The 18,813-nt window shown below is 43.4% G+C and overlaps 1 protein-coding gene across 3 annotated transcripts in view; it reads right to left on the bottom strand.

The window, feature by feature from the left end:
• The window catches only part of NPAS3 (neuronal PAS domain protein 3), a 1,664,600-nt gene that overhangs the window by 151,580 nt on the left and 1,494,207 nt on the right, over positions 1–18,813 (bottom strand). For all 3 annotated transcript variants that reach the window (XM_029598930.1, XM_029598933.1, XM_029598932.1), the window contains one exon: positions 10,620–10,738. In XM_029598930.1, coding sequence (XP_029454790.1) covers positions 10,620–10,738 — 119 coding nt within the window. The remainder of the gene's footprint in view (positions 1–10,619; positions 10,739–18,813) is intronic.

The following is an 18,813-nucleotide window of genomic DNA, read 5'->3' as shown; positions in this document are numbered from 1 at the left end:
AAAAAGTACCTAAATACACTGGAATATTATTAACGCTGTAGAATAAACCCAATATCTAACCTTGTAATCTTTGTATTATCTTACATAATCTACTTTAACTCTATTCCTCATATGTTAAGTACTACCACCATATGGTTCCCATGTAAATTAATGGGCTTCACAGAGGAACAGGGCAGAGGGGATATACTGGTGCTCGGCAGAGGATGGGGGAAATGGGAGGAGGAAGAGATGGGCATGCTGTGCCAGAGACACTGCTACTGCCAGAGGGCATGCTGCACCAGAGCTGCCGCCAAGGGGGGAGGGGATGCCAATTTCAGTTTTTGCACAGTGTGCCAGGCTAGCCTAGAACTGGTCCTGCTGAAATTAACAGGGTTTCAAAAATCCGCTGAGCTGTTCATCTGGGGCAAGTGGATTGTCTCGGTTGGTGGACAGGGAGCAGCAGACTGCAATGTCTTCACCTCTGATCGCATCTTCACCCCAGTTGAGGCTTGGGAGGAGGAAGCGGTGGCAGTATCTTGAGTGTCAATCAGGGCCTCAGAAAAGAAAAGTGGCAAAAGCATTGCTGGTCCTGATTGGGACACAGGGGAAGAAAGCATCATTGCTGGGGGCAGGAGGCAGTGGCTTTAGGTTTCATTGGGGCATGGAAATGAGGGGGGGTGGGTGGGGAGGAGGCTGGAAGCATCTTTGGCTCCCATCTTGGTCTGGGAGGAGAGTGAAAAAGCTGGAGTGGGGATAGGAAAGAGGAGAAGAGGAGGAGCATGGAAGGGCTTTGGGGAGGGAACTGGAGAAGGAGAGAAGGGATTTCATCTAGGGAGGAAGTAGGAGGGGTGTCGGGCTACCATTCAGGCCTGTGAGAGATGGCTGAGGAGGGAAAGGGAGAGCGAGGGGCTGCGGAAGTAGTGAGGGGAGGAGGAGACAGAGAGAGAGTGAAGTCTGCACCTTGGGAGAGGGAGGGGTTGTGACATGGCATAGAAGAGGACGGTGAGATGGCTGCACCAGGATGGAGTGGGAGAGTGTGTACTCACCAGGGAAGAAATGAACTCAGCAAGTACTCCCACTGTCCTTTCCCCCCCCAACACAAATTACTAACGGAAGGGGAGGGGGCTACGGGGCGAGAGGCAAGAGTACATGGTGACTAACTCCTGGAGGAATTCTAGAATCCGTGGATAATTATAGACCTGATGGAAATGAGAATTTATATAAGTGGGTAGCACATAAATGAATTAGCTCCACTGAAATCAATGGGGCTCAATTAAGAAAAAGGGCTCCTCAGACAATGAGCACCCATTAAAAAAAAAGTGCCCCACAGAAATGCACAGGCTGCAGTTTCAATATAAATTTTATACTTTCATTTATATTGATTTCTGACATTAGCCCCCTTTATTATGTCTTTTAGTATTCTTACTTTCATTTGTGTCCCATTACAATTCTATTGTTTCGGCCTAATTTTCTCAAAGTTAGGCTCCACCTGAACTATCAGGAAGGCAATGCTTCAACTTCTGCAGACAAAACAATGCTCCTCGTTCTGAGAATGTAAAACTAGGCCCCGCCCCAAGAATGCCTCTGCTCAAATGTCTGCTTGTTGTAGCACAATGCACGCGCTCTTAGCCGAATGCATGGTCGGCACTTTTCAAAAAGCTTTTTTTTTTAGCCAGGTAACTAGCCATTTACACAAGTAAAACGGCTGTGGAAAACTGCCCACCCTATGAAGTTTTCTTCCACGCTAACTAGGGATGTGCATTCACTAGAAACAAAATAGGAAATTACAATGAAATAGGAACATAACATGATTGAAAATCTGATGAGATTTTGTTGGTTTTCACATTTCGTTTTATAAAAAAAAAAAAAGAAAAGTCACTGGTCGGGACTAGGCAATGACCAAAGGGGCCGTGGCCTATGCATAAGTGCAACGCTAGTGCCTCAGCCTTGCCTGGGAAAAGAATGCAGGGGCTGCGGCCTATGCCAGAGTGCAATGGAGGCATCTCAGCCTAGGCCCAGGCTCGATGCTGAGGTCTTGGATGAGATTCGAGCTTTAGAGAGACATTTGTTGGTCTTTTGAGTCATTTTTCTCAATACCATTAAAATGTAAATATGTAAAAAAAACCTCCACACCCTACAGCTCTGTATAATTGGAAAATATAGGTATGTGCGATTTGGTTTGTATGTATATTTAATGTGTGATGTGATTTTAGGTGAAAGTAGTTTTCTACATGGTGCGTTTTAGTACTTCTATATGGTGTGGGGTTCATGAATTTTTATGGATGCATATTGATATCTACAATTATGGAATATAGCCTGTTATATTATTTTTTAAATAAATTATGATAAAGTTTTTGAAAGAGTAGTGTGATATACATGTATATATACAAAAAATGTTTTCCCTTTTTTTTTATCTTTTGGATATCGTAATTTTAGGGATTTTTTTCTTTATCTGCTGTTTTTGTTTACCTAATTGCCACTATGTGTCTATGCGCATATGTTATTTATTTATTTAAAAATCTCAGATATATATATATATACTGCTACTCATTACATTGCAGCAGTTTACAGGATGCCATACACATTTCCATAATTGTGTCTACATTGAAACATATAAAAATAATACAAAATCATATCATGATGTAAAAATAAAAAATACACTGTAACATTCCTTGAACAGCCTTTCTTTACTATGAAGTTCACTTTGGAAATTGATATAACTTATGTGCATTTTTTGCCTATTAGAGGGTAACTTTCAAAGGCATGTCCGCGGGTGGAGCAGGGCTTTACCTGTGGAAATAGCCCTGTTACATACTTACCCACCCAATGTGCGAGTAATCTTACGTGTGCTGCGTCACGTATGCATGTACATTTACCCAAACTGCGCGGAGGCATTCCCAGGGGAAGGGTTGGGGAGGGGGTATACATCTACACAGAGCCAAAGACGGACTCTCCAAACGCACTACTTGCACTTTTTACATTTTTAGCTGTTCCGTGCCGGCAGCACTTACAAGCAAGCCTCCTTCCTCCACTTGAAGGTTGCTAGGGGCTCATTAGACTGATCACATCGTGAAGGTGTGGGTGACGTTTACAACAGGGCAGCTTCCAATCACAAGGAATACCCTGGTGATGCCAGCATTATGACAGCCCACCCAGTTGCCACTATCAGCACCACCATGCCCCCTAACAAGGTATTCAACTTGGGCCTCCAACGTGGCTGCTCCCAGGTAACTTCCCTGACACCCCAGAACTATTAATTATTTGAGCGACTGAAGGGGGCTATACACCTTGACATGAAGACTCCTAGGGGGACAGGGGTTGAACAAATCTCCACGAGAAAGGATCATATCAAGAACCCCATGGGTATAAAGGGCATGTGGAGAAAAGCATCAAGCATAAAGATAAGATCCCATACACTGATTCACAATGAGCTCCAAGAATTCATGAATACTGATTTTGACTATCCATACCTTATTGTGCAGAGCTTAAACAAAGAGCCTGACTCCAGCTCCCTAAACTGCAGCTCAGTTACTGAAAAAGACACTGCCTTGGTTTCTCAAAGGACGACAGATATTGTATGGAGTCTGTCTTTTGATTAGACATTAATGTGGTTTGCACACAAGCACTGAAAATTTGCAATTCTTCATGGTCTTTGTGTACAGCAGTGCATGCTGGGTGACGTTCAAGCAACCCCCACCACACACACACACACAGACCTTCTCCGGCAAGATCTGAGAAAGCTTTATACAAAGAAAGAAAATGAGAAGGGGGAGAGGGTGGATAAGGAGGATGAAACTGATGAGACGGTTACATCTTTGGGGGGGGGGGATTGGTGGAGAGACAATGTGACAAAATGCAAAAAAAAAATAAATTTCTTAAATACAAAACAAAAACAAAGCAAATGGATAACAGGGAGCTGGTGGTTGGGAATCTGGAGACCCCATAGTAATTATCAGCCCAGTGTCAGAGTCTGTTCTTCCATCCAAGGAATGAGGGTATGCCCTTGAGTGGCAATCCCTTGGGCACAGGAGAAAGAATGGCTGCCGAAAATTCCATGCCAGCACAAATGACTTCCACAGCTGCCAGGCCTGGATTTATATACCAGGCGCTCTAGGCCTGTGCCTAGGGTGGCAAAATAAGAGGGGGATGGCAAAATTCTTGGCCCCGTCACCCTCAGGCCTCCAACCACACCCTCCCTCATACACACTCCCCAGACTGTCCTCTGATCCTTTGCTGCTGTTCTCGCCGCTGCCCCCCCTCCCTTCCCCAGATTTCCAGGGCTGGCGCCGCTGATCTGATCAGGCAGTGTGTGCACAGGGAGCGAGTCGGCTTGTGGTCCCATGCTCACAGACCCCTCCCTCCCGCATTTATTTAAATAACATTTCTATGCTACATTATCCAAGGTCCTAAGCAATTTGCAATACACAAAACAGGCAATGTCAAAACCATGGCTGAAGATGGAATAAGCTACTGACCATTAGGCATAAACTGCCATGTGATAAACATCAGCAAATGACGACATTTATTTAAAGCATCTTTCATATCCTGCTTATCTGGCTAAAATTAAACACCTCCCTAAATAAAAGAGTTTTAAAATGGTTTATAAAGCGAGTCCCCTTCCAAACGCATTGGGAGGCAAGCTCCATAGCATTGATTCTGTCGCCGAGAACAACCTGCTCTGTGATTCTCCTAACTTGATTGTAAGGGCTGAAGGCCCATCTAGCAGGCACTGGCCAGATGATCTTGCTACTCAGTGCCTTATGAACCACCGATAAGATCTTATATTTTATTCACCATTCCATCAGTAGCCAATGAAGTGAACATATCGGAAAGATATGCTCGAAAGGAGTCGTCCTAGTGGGAATGCGTGCTGCTGAATTCTGGATTATTTGTAAGGCTCTCGCTGTAGAAGAGAAGATAGAATTACAATAATCCACCTGATATTACCAGGGATTACAAAACCGTCCGAGAATCATTAGTTTCCAATTATGATCTGAGTTTACGAAGCATCCTAAGTTTGAAAAAAGAGCTTTGCACCACTGCTCTCTCTTGAGCTTTGAATGATAGCTCAGGGTCAACTATGACTCTCAGATTTCTAACCTCACTGACAATGAGGACTGAGCATCCTTCAAAGTGAAAGCTGCATGGAAGCCCAGAAGGGGTGGGGCAAAAATCATTTGGCCTGTGAATGCAGGGCCACTGGCTGACTCAGTCTTGATGTGCATGCTGCCTTGTCGGAACAGCAGCGCCATCAACGTAGATCTGAGATCAGTCACTGGAGTTGCTGCAGGAGCCAGGAGTTAAGAACTGAGGGAGAGAATCAGTGCCTGAGAGAAAGAGAGATCTGCGGAGAGCAAGGGGAATTCAGAAAAAATGGAGCTCCAGGGAGGGGAGTGGGGAAGCAGCATGGTACCTGCACTAAGCATCTAGGGGTGACAGAGAACAAAGTCCGTCACGGATCGCAGCAGTAAGATAGGGCAGGTCCTGAGCCCCTGTTCATAAATACCTCTAGCAAACCTACCGGCCATACTCTACTTAGGGTTTAAATCACCAGATAGACTAATCATCCAGTCTGCATCAGTTCCAGTCAGGATAATTACCAACTGGATCCATGTATTCAGGACAGGCTGAGCGAGATCCATGCATGGACACAGTGAGGCCAATATCCAAAGTGTTTAGGTTCCTAACTTTTGAATTTAGACCTCTAAATTGGCCCTTTTAAAAATTTACTAGTGCTGAGTACCTACATTTAGGCTCTTAGTTTCATTAGGATCCTCAATTTAGGTGCCTAAAAGTGGGTGGCTACAGGGGGGGGGAATCAAAGTTAGGAGTTTAGCACTGATTTTCAGAACTAGGCACTTAATTTAGGCGCCTAAATTTAGGAAATGAATAGAAGCCCTAAATTTAGAAGTCTAACTTTTAGGGACCTATTATCATACCTGGAAACTCTCCGGATTTGGCCCGCAGACTCTAAAAGAATTACCGGGTCTCTGGGCCAGTACCGGAAATCTCCGGGTGCTGCAGCAAAACCAATCTGCTTGGACCCGGAAAGAAGAAAGGAACGTCATTGGTCTTGCGCTGCTGAAAAAGGAGGAACTCGACAGTGATTTCTACCATCTCCGGACTTCGCTTCCTCGTGACACCACCTGCTCCTGCACAGCCTGTTTCCTGTATCTAGCCACTTGCCCGCCCCCATCCTGTTTGCCTTGGCCAATCGACATTGCGATTTCCTGCCCGTGCATCAACAAGGAATAAGAAACAGGCAGCGTCCACTTCCGCAGCACAGGAGAAGGAAGAGGCTGCTGCTGCTGCTCCAGGAGCCCTAGAGTCTGCTGTTGCTAGTGTGTTTTGAAAGGGGGTGGAGAGAGAATGAATGAGCATGTCTGTGAGAGTGAGTGAGTATTTGTGTAGGAAGAAGAGATCTGAGAGTGTATGTAGGAGAGTAGGAGAGAGCTGAGTGCAAGTGAGCATGGGTGTGAAAGTGAGTGGGCATGTGTGTGTGGAAGAGGGAGAGACGTGAGTGAGGGTGTGTGTGTTGGTGGGAGAATGGCAGAAGTAAAGGTGTAAATGGACGTGAGAATGTGAGAGAATGAGCAGTGAAAGTGTGAACATGTGAGAGTGTTTATGAGAGCAAATTTGTGAGCATCTAGTCCCACTGTGCAGTTGCCCTCCACCCCTGTCCCTCCCCTCCCCCGCTAATCCATGGTAATCTCAGGGTGACTGGAAGTCAAAAGTTCCAAGGTATGCCTATTATATAAATTTTCAGCTAAAAACAAACACCTAAGACCTAGATTCATCATTTTGCTACAGATTTCGCTGGGAATAGCACCCACGATAAAAAAAAAAAAAAGGGGGGGGGGGGGGCATGGTTAGGGTAATTTTTGACATACTGTTCAATGTGTGTTAAATTTATTGCACCTGGGATAGTTTTTGCAAGCTGTGAAGTGCATTTTGGGCTGCTGCTGAGAGAGAGGGTGATAGAGCTACTCTTTATAAGGCTCTCATATAAGTCTACTACTTATACCACTGAGGAGGGTGAACTAGTAACTCGAGGTGAGGTTTTGGTGGTAGCCTAGGGTTTGGGGGTCAGTTTTACATACATAATCAGAGGCACGAACAGCATAGTACATATCACTGAAGATTTGATGTGATTTGGAGTGAGGAAAGATACACAAAGATGAGATTTGTACATTGTACTCTCAACCAAGTTTTGATGCACTCTCTACCTAGCTGCTATCAAGCTAGGATGACAGTACAATGTACCAATTTCATCTTTGTATACCTTTCCTCACTACAAATCACATCATATCTTCACTAATGTGTACTGTGCTGTTTGTACCTCTGATTGTGCATACAAAACTGCCCCCAAAGCCTAGATCACCATCGAAACCTCATTTTCATAAACTCCACCCAAACTCCCACTTTTGACTAAAATTTAAAAATTTGCATACACATCTCATGATGCGTTTTTTATCGCAGGCGTTAGGGCCCTAACGCCCTCGATAACACCCTAACGAGATTTGATAAATGACCCTGTAAGTTTGGCTGAAAATAGGATCCTGACTAGGAGCTCAGCTATTTAAGAATATCAGCTTCATAGTTCTTTTTTTAATTTAAGGAAATCAGAAACTCAAGTCTCTACATACAATGGAGTAAAACAAGGCCCGGATCAGCCTATTCTGGAGCCAGGTGGTAACCCTCACACTAAAGGCTTTACAACTATTTTTAGTCAGAATGGAATTATTCCTATCCCTCAAATGTGGCTCCTATGCTACAAGAGTGTATAGAAGTTAACAGTGCTAACAGGTTTTATGGTAAAATAGAGGCTTCTCCCTTATAGGAAATTTGCAGAGCCTCAAACAATGTATAACATCTGCTAGAAGTATACAGGATGTACAGAGGACAAGAGCTTGATCTGGAGCCAACATAAGAATGTTCCAGGGCTCTAGGTCATCTGTTGATCAGAGGGTGTTTTACATGCCCTTCTTGACAGACAAGAGGGGACCATCCCCTAGCGGCTTGGTCAATGAGAAGTGATACAAACCTTGATTCTACTGAGTCTGGGGCTGTTCCAAATTGCAAGGGAAAGAGATTGGTTGGAGCTGTGATCCTCTCCCAGGGTTATAGAAGGGAGTAGCAGGAGAGGAGGATGAATTTTCTCCTAAAAATCTCCAGAGGCCTGAAGAGAAGAAGCAGAGGGTTGCAACACAGCTTGGGAGGTTAAAAGATAAAGCCTGTGGTAAACTTGGATAGGGACTTATCTGAACCAGGAAGGCAAACTGTGCCAGAGGGAACTTGCTCTGGGGCTCAGAGGATCTTGATGCTACATCAGAAAGATTTTTTCCTTGAGCTGAACAGGACATTCTTGTGAGTAATTATTTGGCTAACTGAGGAAAAGAAAGAGGACCAGGCTAGGTTTATTCAAAAGACTGAGGGAAGACAAGAAAGAAAGTAACCAGAGAGACTGTGTTGCTGTAAGAAGGAACTAATTACTTAAGGAGAAGAGATTATAAAGAGAAGAGTTAAGAGATTTTCTAGAACTGTGATTCTGTTTAATTTCTGCATCTACTTGAGCTGTCATTATGTTTGCCTCTGAAGATTCTGCGGTAAACAATTTATTTTTTGCAGCACGATTTGAGTTTGGAGAGTGGTTTGTTTGTATGGCATGTTCTCAGCCTGGTACTGGCCCTGCAGGTTAGCCTGCCCCCAGCTCACGGCCCCGGAGACTTGATCTCCCATCTCGGGAGAGTGACCCCAATGCTCACTGAGGCTGGGAAGGTGACCCCAGGTTTACAGGGGGAGTACATAAAGTGCATCTTATACAATGTTACTTATAACAACCAAAACCTGCTCCAATAAACTAGCCCTCCTCCCCCATTTGACCTGGATTTTATTGATGCTTGCTACTTTCTGAGATCTCCCTGGACCCATCCTGCAGGAGACCTGAATGGCCATCAGGCTGGTGGCGCTGGTAAGAAACTACAAAGCTACCACTATTAATCATCTCTATAGTCCTATTAGCCATATGCCACCGGCTGTCCAATGTTTTCTTTAAAAAAAAAACAAAAAAAAACAAAAGTAGCATTATTTGCTTTTACTTCCTCTCCAGATTAATAAAGCTCAGCTGTTTGCTAAACAGAAATCCTAATTTCAATGTTTGGAATAAAAATACATCTGGAAAATGTCCATAATAAATCATTTTGGATAATTCCAGCAGATTCTAGTGATCTGATTCAATGTAATTATTCATATTAAAACCAGAGCAGGAAGATCATGAACCAGTTTGTTCTACTTGGGATGAAAAAGGTTACCTGACAGTCTCATCCAGAGTCTGCTGGTTATTATAATTTGGATCTATAGTGCTGAGGGAAATCAGGGGGGTGCTTGTTATACATTTATAAATAGGCATTAAATTCTTCAAACTGCAGTATACATCTCACTGACTAAATACTTAAGTGCAAATATTCAAAACCTAGCTGGTTATCTAAATTAGCTTGATGATAGCCGTATCCGGCTAAACTTAAATGAGATATTCAGCAGCATGCGCTACTTAGGTGCTATTGAGCTAGTTCAACTCACCCGGATACGTTATCCGCCTAAAGCTGAATTTCACTACTTAGCCAGATAACATTTCTGGCTAAGTAGTGCCAACCATCCACAATTTATCCAGCTATTCAGATAGACGGATAAGTGACTTATCCGTCTATCTAGCGGCTGCTGAACATAATTGGATATTCAGCGGCTGCTACCTAGCCAGACAAGTCCTGCTTATCCAGCAATCTAGCACTAAACACGCTTTGAATATCAACCTCTTAGAGGTTCACATTCAAGAAGCCAGAGAGCAGACAAGTTATTTGGCTGAAGTTGGTCAGATAACTTGTTGTGGATATTCAGTGGGACAAATCTCCCGGTGAATATACTTGGCTAAATTTATGCGGATATCTTCAGCTGGATAACTTTGGTTGTGGGGCCACATACTTCTAACTAAAGCTCTCTGGGTAAGTCTCCCCAAATAACTTAGAACTTAACCGGCTATATTACGCATACAGTATATTAAGAATAGGGCTGGTTAAGCTAAAAAAAATCAGGCCGCAAAGGAAAGGAGCTTGACCAGAGTTTTCCAGGTCATCAGGGTTTTATCCCCATTGTGTTGATGGACTTGTATTACAATTTCTTTAAGAATAGCAGGAGAAGTCCATCGTGGGGTAAAACCAGCACTGACTTTACTTCTGCCTTATGACTTGCAGCCTTCTTTTAATGCTTAGCTCTGCAAATGTTAAGGATGTAGCAGGTTGTTGTATGTAATGATCTCACTATATCAGCCTCTACTGGTAGGAGATAGGAACTGCATCTTAAAAAAAAATCAGTCGCCGTTGCTCATTTTGTGGGATGGACTTTTGTTTGGCTGTAAAAGAAAAATTTCCTCTAGGACCTCAGTTTCTATGCCTATCTACCTTGATTGTTCCATGAGTTACAATGCAAAATGGTGCGTTTTTGCTAATTTTCTGTGACAACTGAGTGCAGTAGTAGATTGAATGGAGATACAGGAATATTCCCCACACAGGAAAAGGTTCCATAATGATTATCCTACCTCAGTTAATCACGTAAAGGTTAAGATAATTTTTTACAATGGCACATACCTTATATCCCGAGGATTTGATGTGCACTCCTCTCTTTGTCAGGGTTGACTTCATTCGGATGAAAAAAGAGCGTTCCAGGTTGTTGTCAGTGGTGAGTAAACTGGGGCTTGTTGATTCCACTAGATAAGGCAGAAGAGTACAGATATGGGATTCAGATTTTGTGCATGAATCCTGCTACTCATTAGAAATAAAATTCTACAATTCACAATCTCGAGGACATGACATTTTTCAATGACGATATAGGAGCTATTCAAAACTGCTCAAGAGGCAACAGCTATCCTCTGTCTAAAATCAATGCCACTTGCATAGTTTAGTGAGCCTTCCATTTGCCCAAAGAGCAGGTACAGCACAAGCAAGTGGCAGGGGAGGCTAGAAGCTTGGTCTACCCTGCCCCATCCTTGTGATTTAGCCATGCTCTGAAATGACCAGGTCTACAGGCTGTCCCAGTCCATAGCCTCCCTTCAACACTCAAATCAGAAAGAATTCAAAGTTAGCAAAAGGAAAACCAGAGAACTTCCAGAACATTTAGTCCATTTGTTGAATAGATGCTAGAGAGTGGGGGGGAAAAAAAGGATTTTGATAAACTCATGGGCACGCAATGCATCCAAAGCATGAACAAACGCCTTTAACATATTCCTTGACACATTATTGTCTGTGTAACTATCTGAGCCATCAGTAAAGCTTAACTTATTACAACAGTACTTCCCACAGCCACACACAGGGCAAGGGTGCCCCATTAGTCGAACTAAGTGGTCACCTAGGGCGCCAACCATTAGGGGGCACCGATGAGCAGCCATCCCGCTCACAGCAGAGAGGAGTAGAGATTTGGCAGGTCACAAATGGCACCCATCCTGCTCGCAGCCCAGAGAAGCACACACTTGGCGGGCCACATGTGGCTTCTCAATGAATGAGGTAGGGGCCAAAGCCGGGGAGGTGGGGGTAGATGGGCGCAAGGGAGAAGATTTGCCTAGGGCACCTAATACCCTTGAACCAGCCCTGGCCACACACAGTATCTCACCACAGCTGAGCCACAAATAGACATGATATTTTAAAGTATTCCTGTCACAAGTCTTTTATTTATTTTTGGATTAAATGCCAAGCCATCTCAGCACTGCCTGATATGTTTTCTTTGCTCTTTACCTCTGGCAGGTACAGAAGAAACCATCACAGCTACCCAACTTCCACAGTAGCTTATATTGGTGAAGGAGTGCACCCTGTCTTACACTGAAGGAAGCTGCACTCCCCCCAGACAACAAGCAGCATAATCTGGAAGACAGGCTCAGCCTGCCTGCTCCTGCACAGTCATTCACGCAAGCCATGAAACTATCAATTAACAATAACAATCACTGTGTTACAAGAAGAAAGGGATTTTATGAGCTAAAATGAAATGGTGAAATCTGAAGCATTAGGCTATGCACAAAAATCACGGAGGATACTTCAGTACTTTGTAAGTACTCCGAGAAGACCTTTTAAATTTTTAAAAGATATGACCTTGTGCAGTGAGAGTGAGGATTGCCATGCCAGTGGTAAAAGGGACCCTTTCTACACTTCTGCTTTTCCCCTAACTCTCTACTGCCAAAAATATATTTTGCCCACAGACATAACCTTATGTCGCAACAGAATTCCTGTTCCATGACGTTCACCTCTGCACCAACTCGAACTATTCTTTTCAAAGGATATAAAAGACAATATCTCATCACAGAAAGACAGCATCACACCTTTAGGCACTGGCAATAGTTTCCTGCTTAACATCAGGGTCTTCTGAGCTATTTCTCTTGCCATTCCTATCCACCTCCTTTCCTAGCGCATTTGATCAGACAAGGCCCAGATCCTACTGGGTTAGAGGCAGCAAACAAAGACTGGACTGATGTGATGTCATGGAGGTGGGATGTTAGCATGCATCACTTGTGTCCATACCCACGTACCTAGCTGTACAGTGGAGCAGTATTTATAGAACTCAGTCTGCAAGAACCATACATTATTATTTATGGTCACTAGGGGGGTTGGTTTTCAAAAATTGCTCAGTGCCTAAGTTAGTTTCTTAAATTTAAAAATATTTTCAACTAAAAATTCACCTACATTTAGGCTGGGATTTTCCATTCTCGCAGAGAATGGTGAATCCCGGCGGTAACAGGGGCGGCAGGCCTGCGAAAGTGGTGTTATCGCGGCCGGCTTTCACACCCAATAGTGCCACCGTGAAAGGTGGCGCTATTGGGCGCGTTATAACATGTCTTACCTTATCGCCGCCAGCGAAGATAGTGCCGCATCCGCCTCCTCACTGCCCCAACTCCTCCCGACTCCACCCCCCGGCAAGCTATCGCACGTAAAAAGTCCCTTTTCGCGTGCGATAGCCTTAGAAAATAACCCCCTTAGACTCTTAACATTTGGCTCCTAAATTTAGACTTGTAATTCATTGGGTGCATATGGCTGAACGTTAGTGCCAGGCACCTAACCTTTATTCCCCATCCAGACTCTGCCCCCATGACCGCACACTTTTTAGGGACCTAAATGTAGGCATTCAGCCCTGGTCAATTTTCAAAGGGGCAGTTTAGAGTCTCAGAATTAGGCACCTGATATTGCCCCCTATGTTCTTACTCCAAACAGCTTTACAGTGGATGTCTTGAGCATGGAAGGGGGGCACTCACAGTAAGTGATGAGTGCACAGATTTACAGCTCTGCGTTGTAACAACTAAGCTGTACTGGGCTATCCACCTTACACACATGCATAAAAATATTTGGGTTCTCCTTCTATTGTGATTTTATCGTGCTTAAGATAATCTCATGTTTAGAAGAGTACTTTGTGCTTACTCTATCTAACAGAAGGCTGACCGAATGTGACTTACAAAACAATGAAAAAAAACCCCCACACTCCAATTTAAGCAATGAGCAGGGGACATTGTTTGTGTAATATTACCTTTTCCTACCCTGCTTCCAATGCCACTGCAAAAGGCATTTTTTTTCTGTTCTTTATCTTCTGGCTTTTCTTTTCCCCACCCTGTCTTTTTGAGAGCATGAATTTGATGTCATTCTAAACGTGACTCACTCTTTATCACTCGAGGGAAAAGCAGAAGCCATGTTATATTTAGTACTTTCATTTCTTCTGATTAAATATGAATTACTATGAAATTTTTCTCATCATCTAACACACCATAATACGCCAACAGCTTTTTAATACACTGTATAAGCACAAACTTCTGCTCTAAGAGTTTAATTCGCCCCTCTAATCCAATCACATCAACCTTATTTCTCTTATCAGAGATTCCCATTTTGAATTAAATGAGCTCATTAGTTTTAATCAAACGCAGAGAGATCAAAACTTAAGCGTAAATGCTTTAGATCAGAGCTGTCACTCAGCCGTGAAGTTCTATTTAACTAAAACACAAGATCACAGACCCTTAGAACCAATTTTTTTCTCATAAGGGATAGTGAGAGATTGGAAGATGCTATATCATTCTAGTTTTTTTTTTTTCCTTTCCCAAGGACAGATCATACATTTAAGGTTAGACTCAATTTATAGCATAGATTTTGTCATCCATCCTGGTGCAAATGGGAGGGAAGGCATCAGTGCACCTGTTGGCCCCTTTTACACACATACCAGTGTTGGTCACCGGAGAACTGAGCAAACACCAGCCACTGAATCCTGGCTCCAAATTCAGCTTCTCCTCAGCAGGCTCACAGCTGGAGTGACGGAGAGGGCAGGACATTTGTCGTGGCATATAGTATAAAACAGAAATAAATGGGGTTTTGAGCTCAGCATGCTAGGAACACCCTACCTGAGAATAATACCAGAAATACCCCAAATTTAACATTACAAAATGCTAGATGCACCTTAAGCCTACTGCCAAAACTACCCACTGTGTCACACCAGTGGAGAAACATTGCCTATCACCTGAATGGACGGATCAGAGACAGTAAGGCAGGATCCAAAGTTGGAAGGGAACATACTGCAAGGGGGAGAGAAGAGGTCCGTGGAAGCATGAAGGAGAAAAAAAGAGGTCCTGGAGGGGAACAATGCTGCCGGCATTAACCTTCCCACCCAACAGCAGTACCAACCGGGGACTATTTTGGGGGGGGGGGGGCTAGTATGAGTTAAGTTTAAATTTCCTGCTCTGAATACACAGTACATGGAGCAGTAAATAAGCAATAAAATTTTTCCTTTGCAAGGTTTTGGTGACACCATAAAAAAGGGAGTCACACCTAAGTGATTTAAAGGGTCACTAAAATCCCAAAAGAAAAATGCATTATGTCTGGTTTTGGGATGCCACGTTTCCTCCTGCTCCTTTGGTCCTCTTTCTCAACCAGAAGTGGCATCTACTGGAACTATGGATCCATGAGCCAAGTGTTTTCCTCATTATAAACCCTGTCCTGGATTCCCTAGCCCAGCTATTGCAGTGGTAGTTGTCAGCCAGCCACCACAACCTGCAGCCTTTTTCAAGATCCTGATATTTGTGTGCCCCCAGTCTGGCCACCAGGTGTCACTGTTGTGCAATGGCTGAGATTCTCTCTGCCCTATGGGCTGTGAATGCTGCCTCCACAGCACTGTCAAGCAGAAAAATGCAGGAAGTCTTCAAAAGAAAAAAGTAAAGATAATTACATGCCAAAAAATAGTGGCTCTAGCATCCTGCAAGGGAGTTGGATTCCCTACTCATAAATCAGTGTTAAACTTTTGCTCTTGGATTCCACTTTGTCCCTAGCAGAAGTGGTCTGTGACATTGGCTTGTTTGTCCCTTTCAGGACAGAATGCCTCAGGCTGCTCTGAAAAAGGAGGCGGTCAGTTTACCTGAAGGCCAGAGCGAAATTATTCTAAACATGTAAGAAGAGAGAGCCCGATGATCTTAAAGTGGCCAAACAAGTGGATAAAAGAATGACAAAAGCCAGAAATGTGTATGGGTGTACAGGGGGAGGAATGATGTGGAGAAGAAAGGAGGTGATATTGCCCCTGATTAAGTCCCTAGTAAGTCTTCATTTCGAATGCTGTGCACAGTTCTGGAGACCACATCTTCAAAAGGATATAAACCGATTGGAGTTTGGCCAGAGGGTGGCTACTTGAATAATCAGTGGTTTTTCTTCTGAACCATGTGGAGACAGACTTAAAGATTTAAACATGTTTACCCTGGAGGAAAGGCAGGACAGGGGAAGACACATTTAGGGCCCAATAATTCAGTATCACTTAGCCCAATAAGTTCCGACATATCTGGCTTAAATGGCAGCATCTGAATATTTGGCCCCATGCAGTGGCTGCTGCTTAGTTGGATAACTATTTATCTGGCTAAGTGGTGGATGAGACTGAGGCATAATGGGGAGGAGCTACTTATCCGGTTAACTAAGCCGGATAAGTAGCGATATTTAGACTTATCTGGCTAAGTTGCCCTGGAATGATAAGTCGCGAAAAAAAAGGATGGGGGGGGGGGGTGATACTGAGCCGGTGGCCGTATCACAGCGGTGCGTTTTTCGCCCGCCACGGTTGCAGCCCCCATAGCACCCAATAGAAAAGGTGTGGTTATTTTCGGTGCTACTGCTGGCAATAATGTGTAAAACATTATCACCCGCAGCAGGAGTGGCATCAAAATGTTATTAACCCCGCTCTAAACCCCATTTAAATCTTAACGTCGCGAGGCGGTAGTTATCGCCCTAACGCACGCGATAACGGCCTGTCACATTTTTATGAATGACCCTGTTAGCCGAATAAGTTAGACCTGCTATAGAACAGGTCTAAAGTTACCTGGATATATTCAGCGGTGTGGCCATATCACTGAAAATCCCAGCGAAGTTAGTCAGACGTGTATCTGACTGACTTCCCTGGCTAGCTATCTTTTCAGTATGGACCTCTTTTTTTCCCCTTTATTTTTACATTTTCCAAATAATATAGATCACGATAACTTGATGCAAAGAAAAACCTGAGAACAATTATAGCCAAGGAAACTATTTTCAAAATGAATATATCATTCTATAAATTGTCTCCAAAACAAACCACATATTATGAGAGAAACAACGCAGTTAGTTGTATTAAGAAGAAAAAGAAAAAACACCTAATTATAACCGGACCTACTAAACTTATGAATGGTCATCCATTCCAACTACAGGAACAGTTCTGTTTTGCAAAAGCTTTTCCACATAAATAGGGTCCAAGAACACATACTGCATTCCTTGATATTTAAGAATGCACTTACAGGAAAACCTCAGCACAAATGATGCCCCTCAAACTAAAACTCTAGGCTTCTGCAACAGAAAAACCCCTATGTCTAGCTTCGTCTCACCAAATCTGGAAATAAGGAAATATTTTGACCCATAAAAGAAGTTTTTCTAATCGAAAGAAAATACTCTTTAAAAAAAAACAGTCAGTAAAAGAGTAGCTCTCTCAACCATTTCAGAGCTAGATTGCTCCAGAAAGGCAGAGATATCTAAATTAGGAAGAAGGACTCCAACCACATTAGGAGATGAATGTGGCAAATAATACACTTTAGAAAAATCATAAATCATCTCTTTAGAGACCTTAAGAAATTCTAAATAGAATTTCATTAGGGGAAATGAAAGGACATTTGGGAAAATTTAAGAAATGCAAATTAAGTCCAGAGATGATTACCAAATTTTCCAATTTATGGTAGACTGTGCATGCCTGATAAGTGCAACATCACATTCTTGTAATTAAGAACATTGATTTTTAAGTGCATCCAATTTTTCAGTTTGGTCTTGGATTGTCTGAGAATGGTCATTTAAGGACAGAGAAATTCCATGAACTTCTTTGACTAAGGAATCAATCTTATTAGAAACAGCATGATCCATTTTGGTGATAGCAGTCTTTTCCATTGGAGAATGACAAATCAACTCTGGCTGAGGTATTATACCTCCTAAAAGGGATCCCTCCCTATCCGCAGAGAGAGGAGGTAGGTACACTCATCACTCCAAACTCACTGACAGAGATAACTTGAAACCAACATAGAAGCCTGTGGGGCTATAGGTCCAGCCGGGCTCAGAGAGAGAGAGAGACCATAGTCTCATCATAGAAGGAGCTAGAAGCTCCAATTCCTACTGTGCCCGTTACTTGTGGTTGAAAAAAAAGTATCAATAGTCACGTGTGGGGAAGGAGAAGGAGCCACCGACATGGAGGGGAGAGGACGGAGTTTCTCTTTTCTCTTCTTCCCCATACCAGGACCAAAAAAACAGAGACGTTGAAAGGAAAATTCCCCAGGGGCACGCCCCTTTGGCATATGGCTTGGGTATGTTGGCGACGGCGCACCACTGTGTGCCCCTTTTTATGCTCCAGGGCAGGATCCGATGGTATGGAGAGGCAGCATCAGCGGGGGGAGGGCCAAATAGCAGATGGTCACAGTCTCTCTTTCTCTCCCCTGGACCTCTTAAATACCTTCATGGTTTGCATGCAGAGGAGGTGAGCCGCTTTCAAAGGAAAGGAGGTTCTAGAATGAGGGGGGTCATGGGATGAGGGTGAAAGGGGGTAGACAGGAGTAATTAAGGAAATATTTCTTTATAGAGAGGGTAGTGGATACATGGAACAGCTTCCCTGTGGAGAGGGTGGAGATAAGGACAGTATCTGAAACCAAGACGGCAAAGGATAAACACAGAGGATCTCTGAGGGGATGGTAGGGTTCATAAAGCTGAATAGTTGGTGTGGCTTGGCAGACTAGATAGGCCGTAATGGTCTTTTTCTTCCATCATGTTTCTCTGTTTGTTAAGAGTAAATGACACCAACCACAAGGGGAAAATGCTTGCAGCTGTGAGAATATGAACATTTGATTAGGGCACGTCTCTTGCACAGAATTCATGGAAAGCCTGTGGAACACCTGTCAGAGTTTAGTTTTGAAATTATTTCAGCAGTTCCCTTTGGGCTGCCATGTTTGCAAGCACAGGAAATGGCTGATGTTTGCATTTTTCAGAGTTAAAAAAAAATAAATCTGCTGATCCAAACATAGGAAGTTAGTGTAACTTGAGCACGACAGACATTTCGTCCTCAATAAATACTCAGCCTTCTTAGGGAGCTCTGCGTGTAGAGCAAAAGATGTTATGATGTTGGAGGTAGCTGTAATTTTTCCATTGTCTACAGGCATAGAAACATCTACAGATATATAATAGAAGCAAATTGCAAGACAACACACATTCCTTTTTTTCTCAGCTGTACTAGTACAATCGCTCTTTTGGCCTTTAAGAGTCACTTTAATTTCATGAGACCACTGGGAGG

This window comes from Rhinatrema bivittatum, chromosome 4 (assembly GCF_901001135.1).
Source record: "Rhinatrema bivittatum chromosome 4, aRhiBiv1.1, whole genome shotgun sequence".
NCBI classification, from domain to species: domain Eukaryota; kingdom Metazoa; phylum Chordata; class Amphibia; order Gymnophiona; family Rhinatrematidae; genus Rhinatrema; species Rhinatrema bivittatum.
This window is presented reverse-complemented; position numbering and strand designations above follow the sequence as displayed.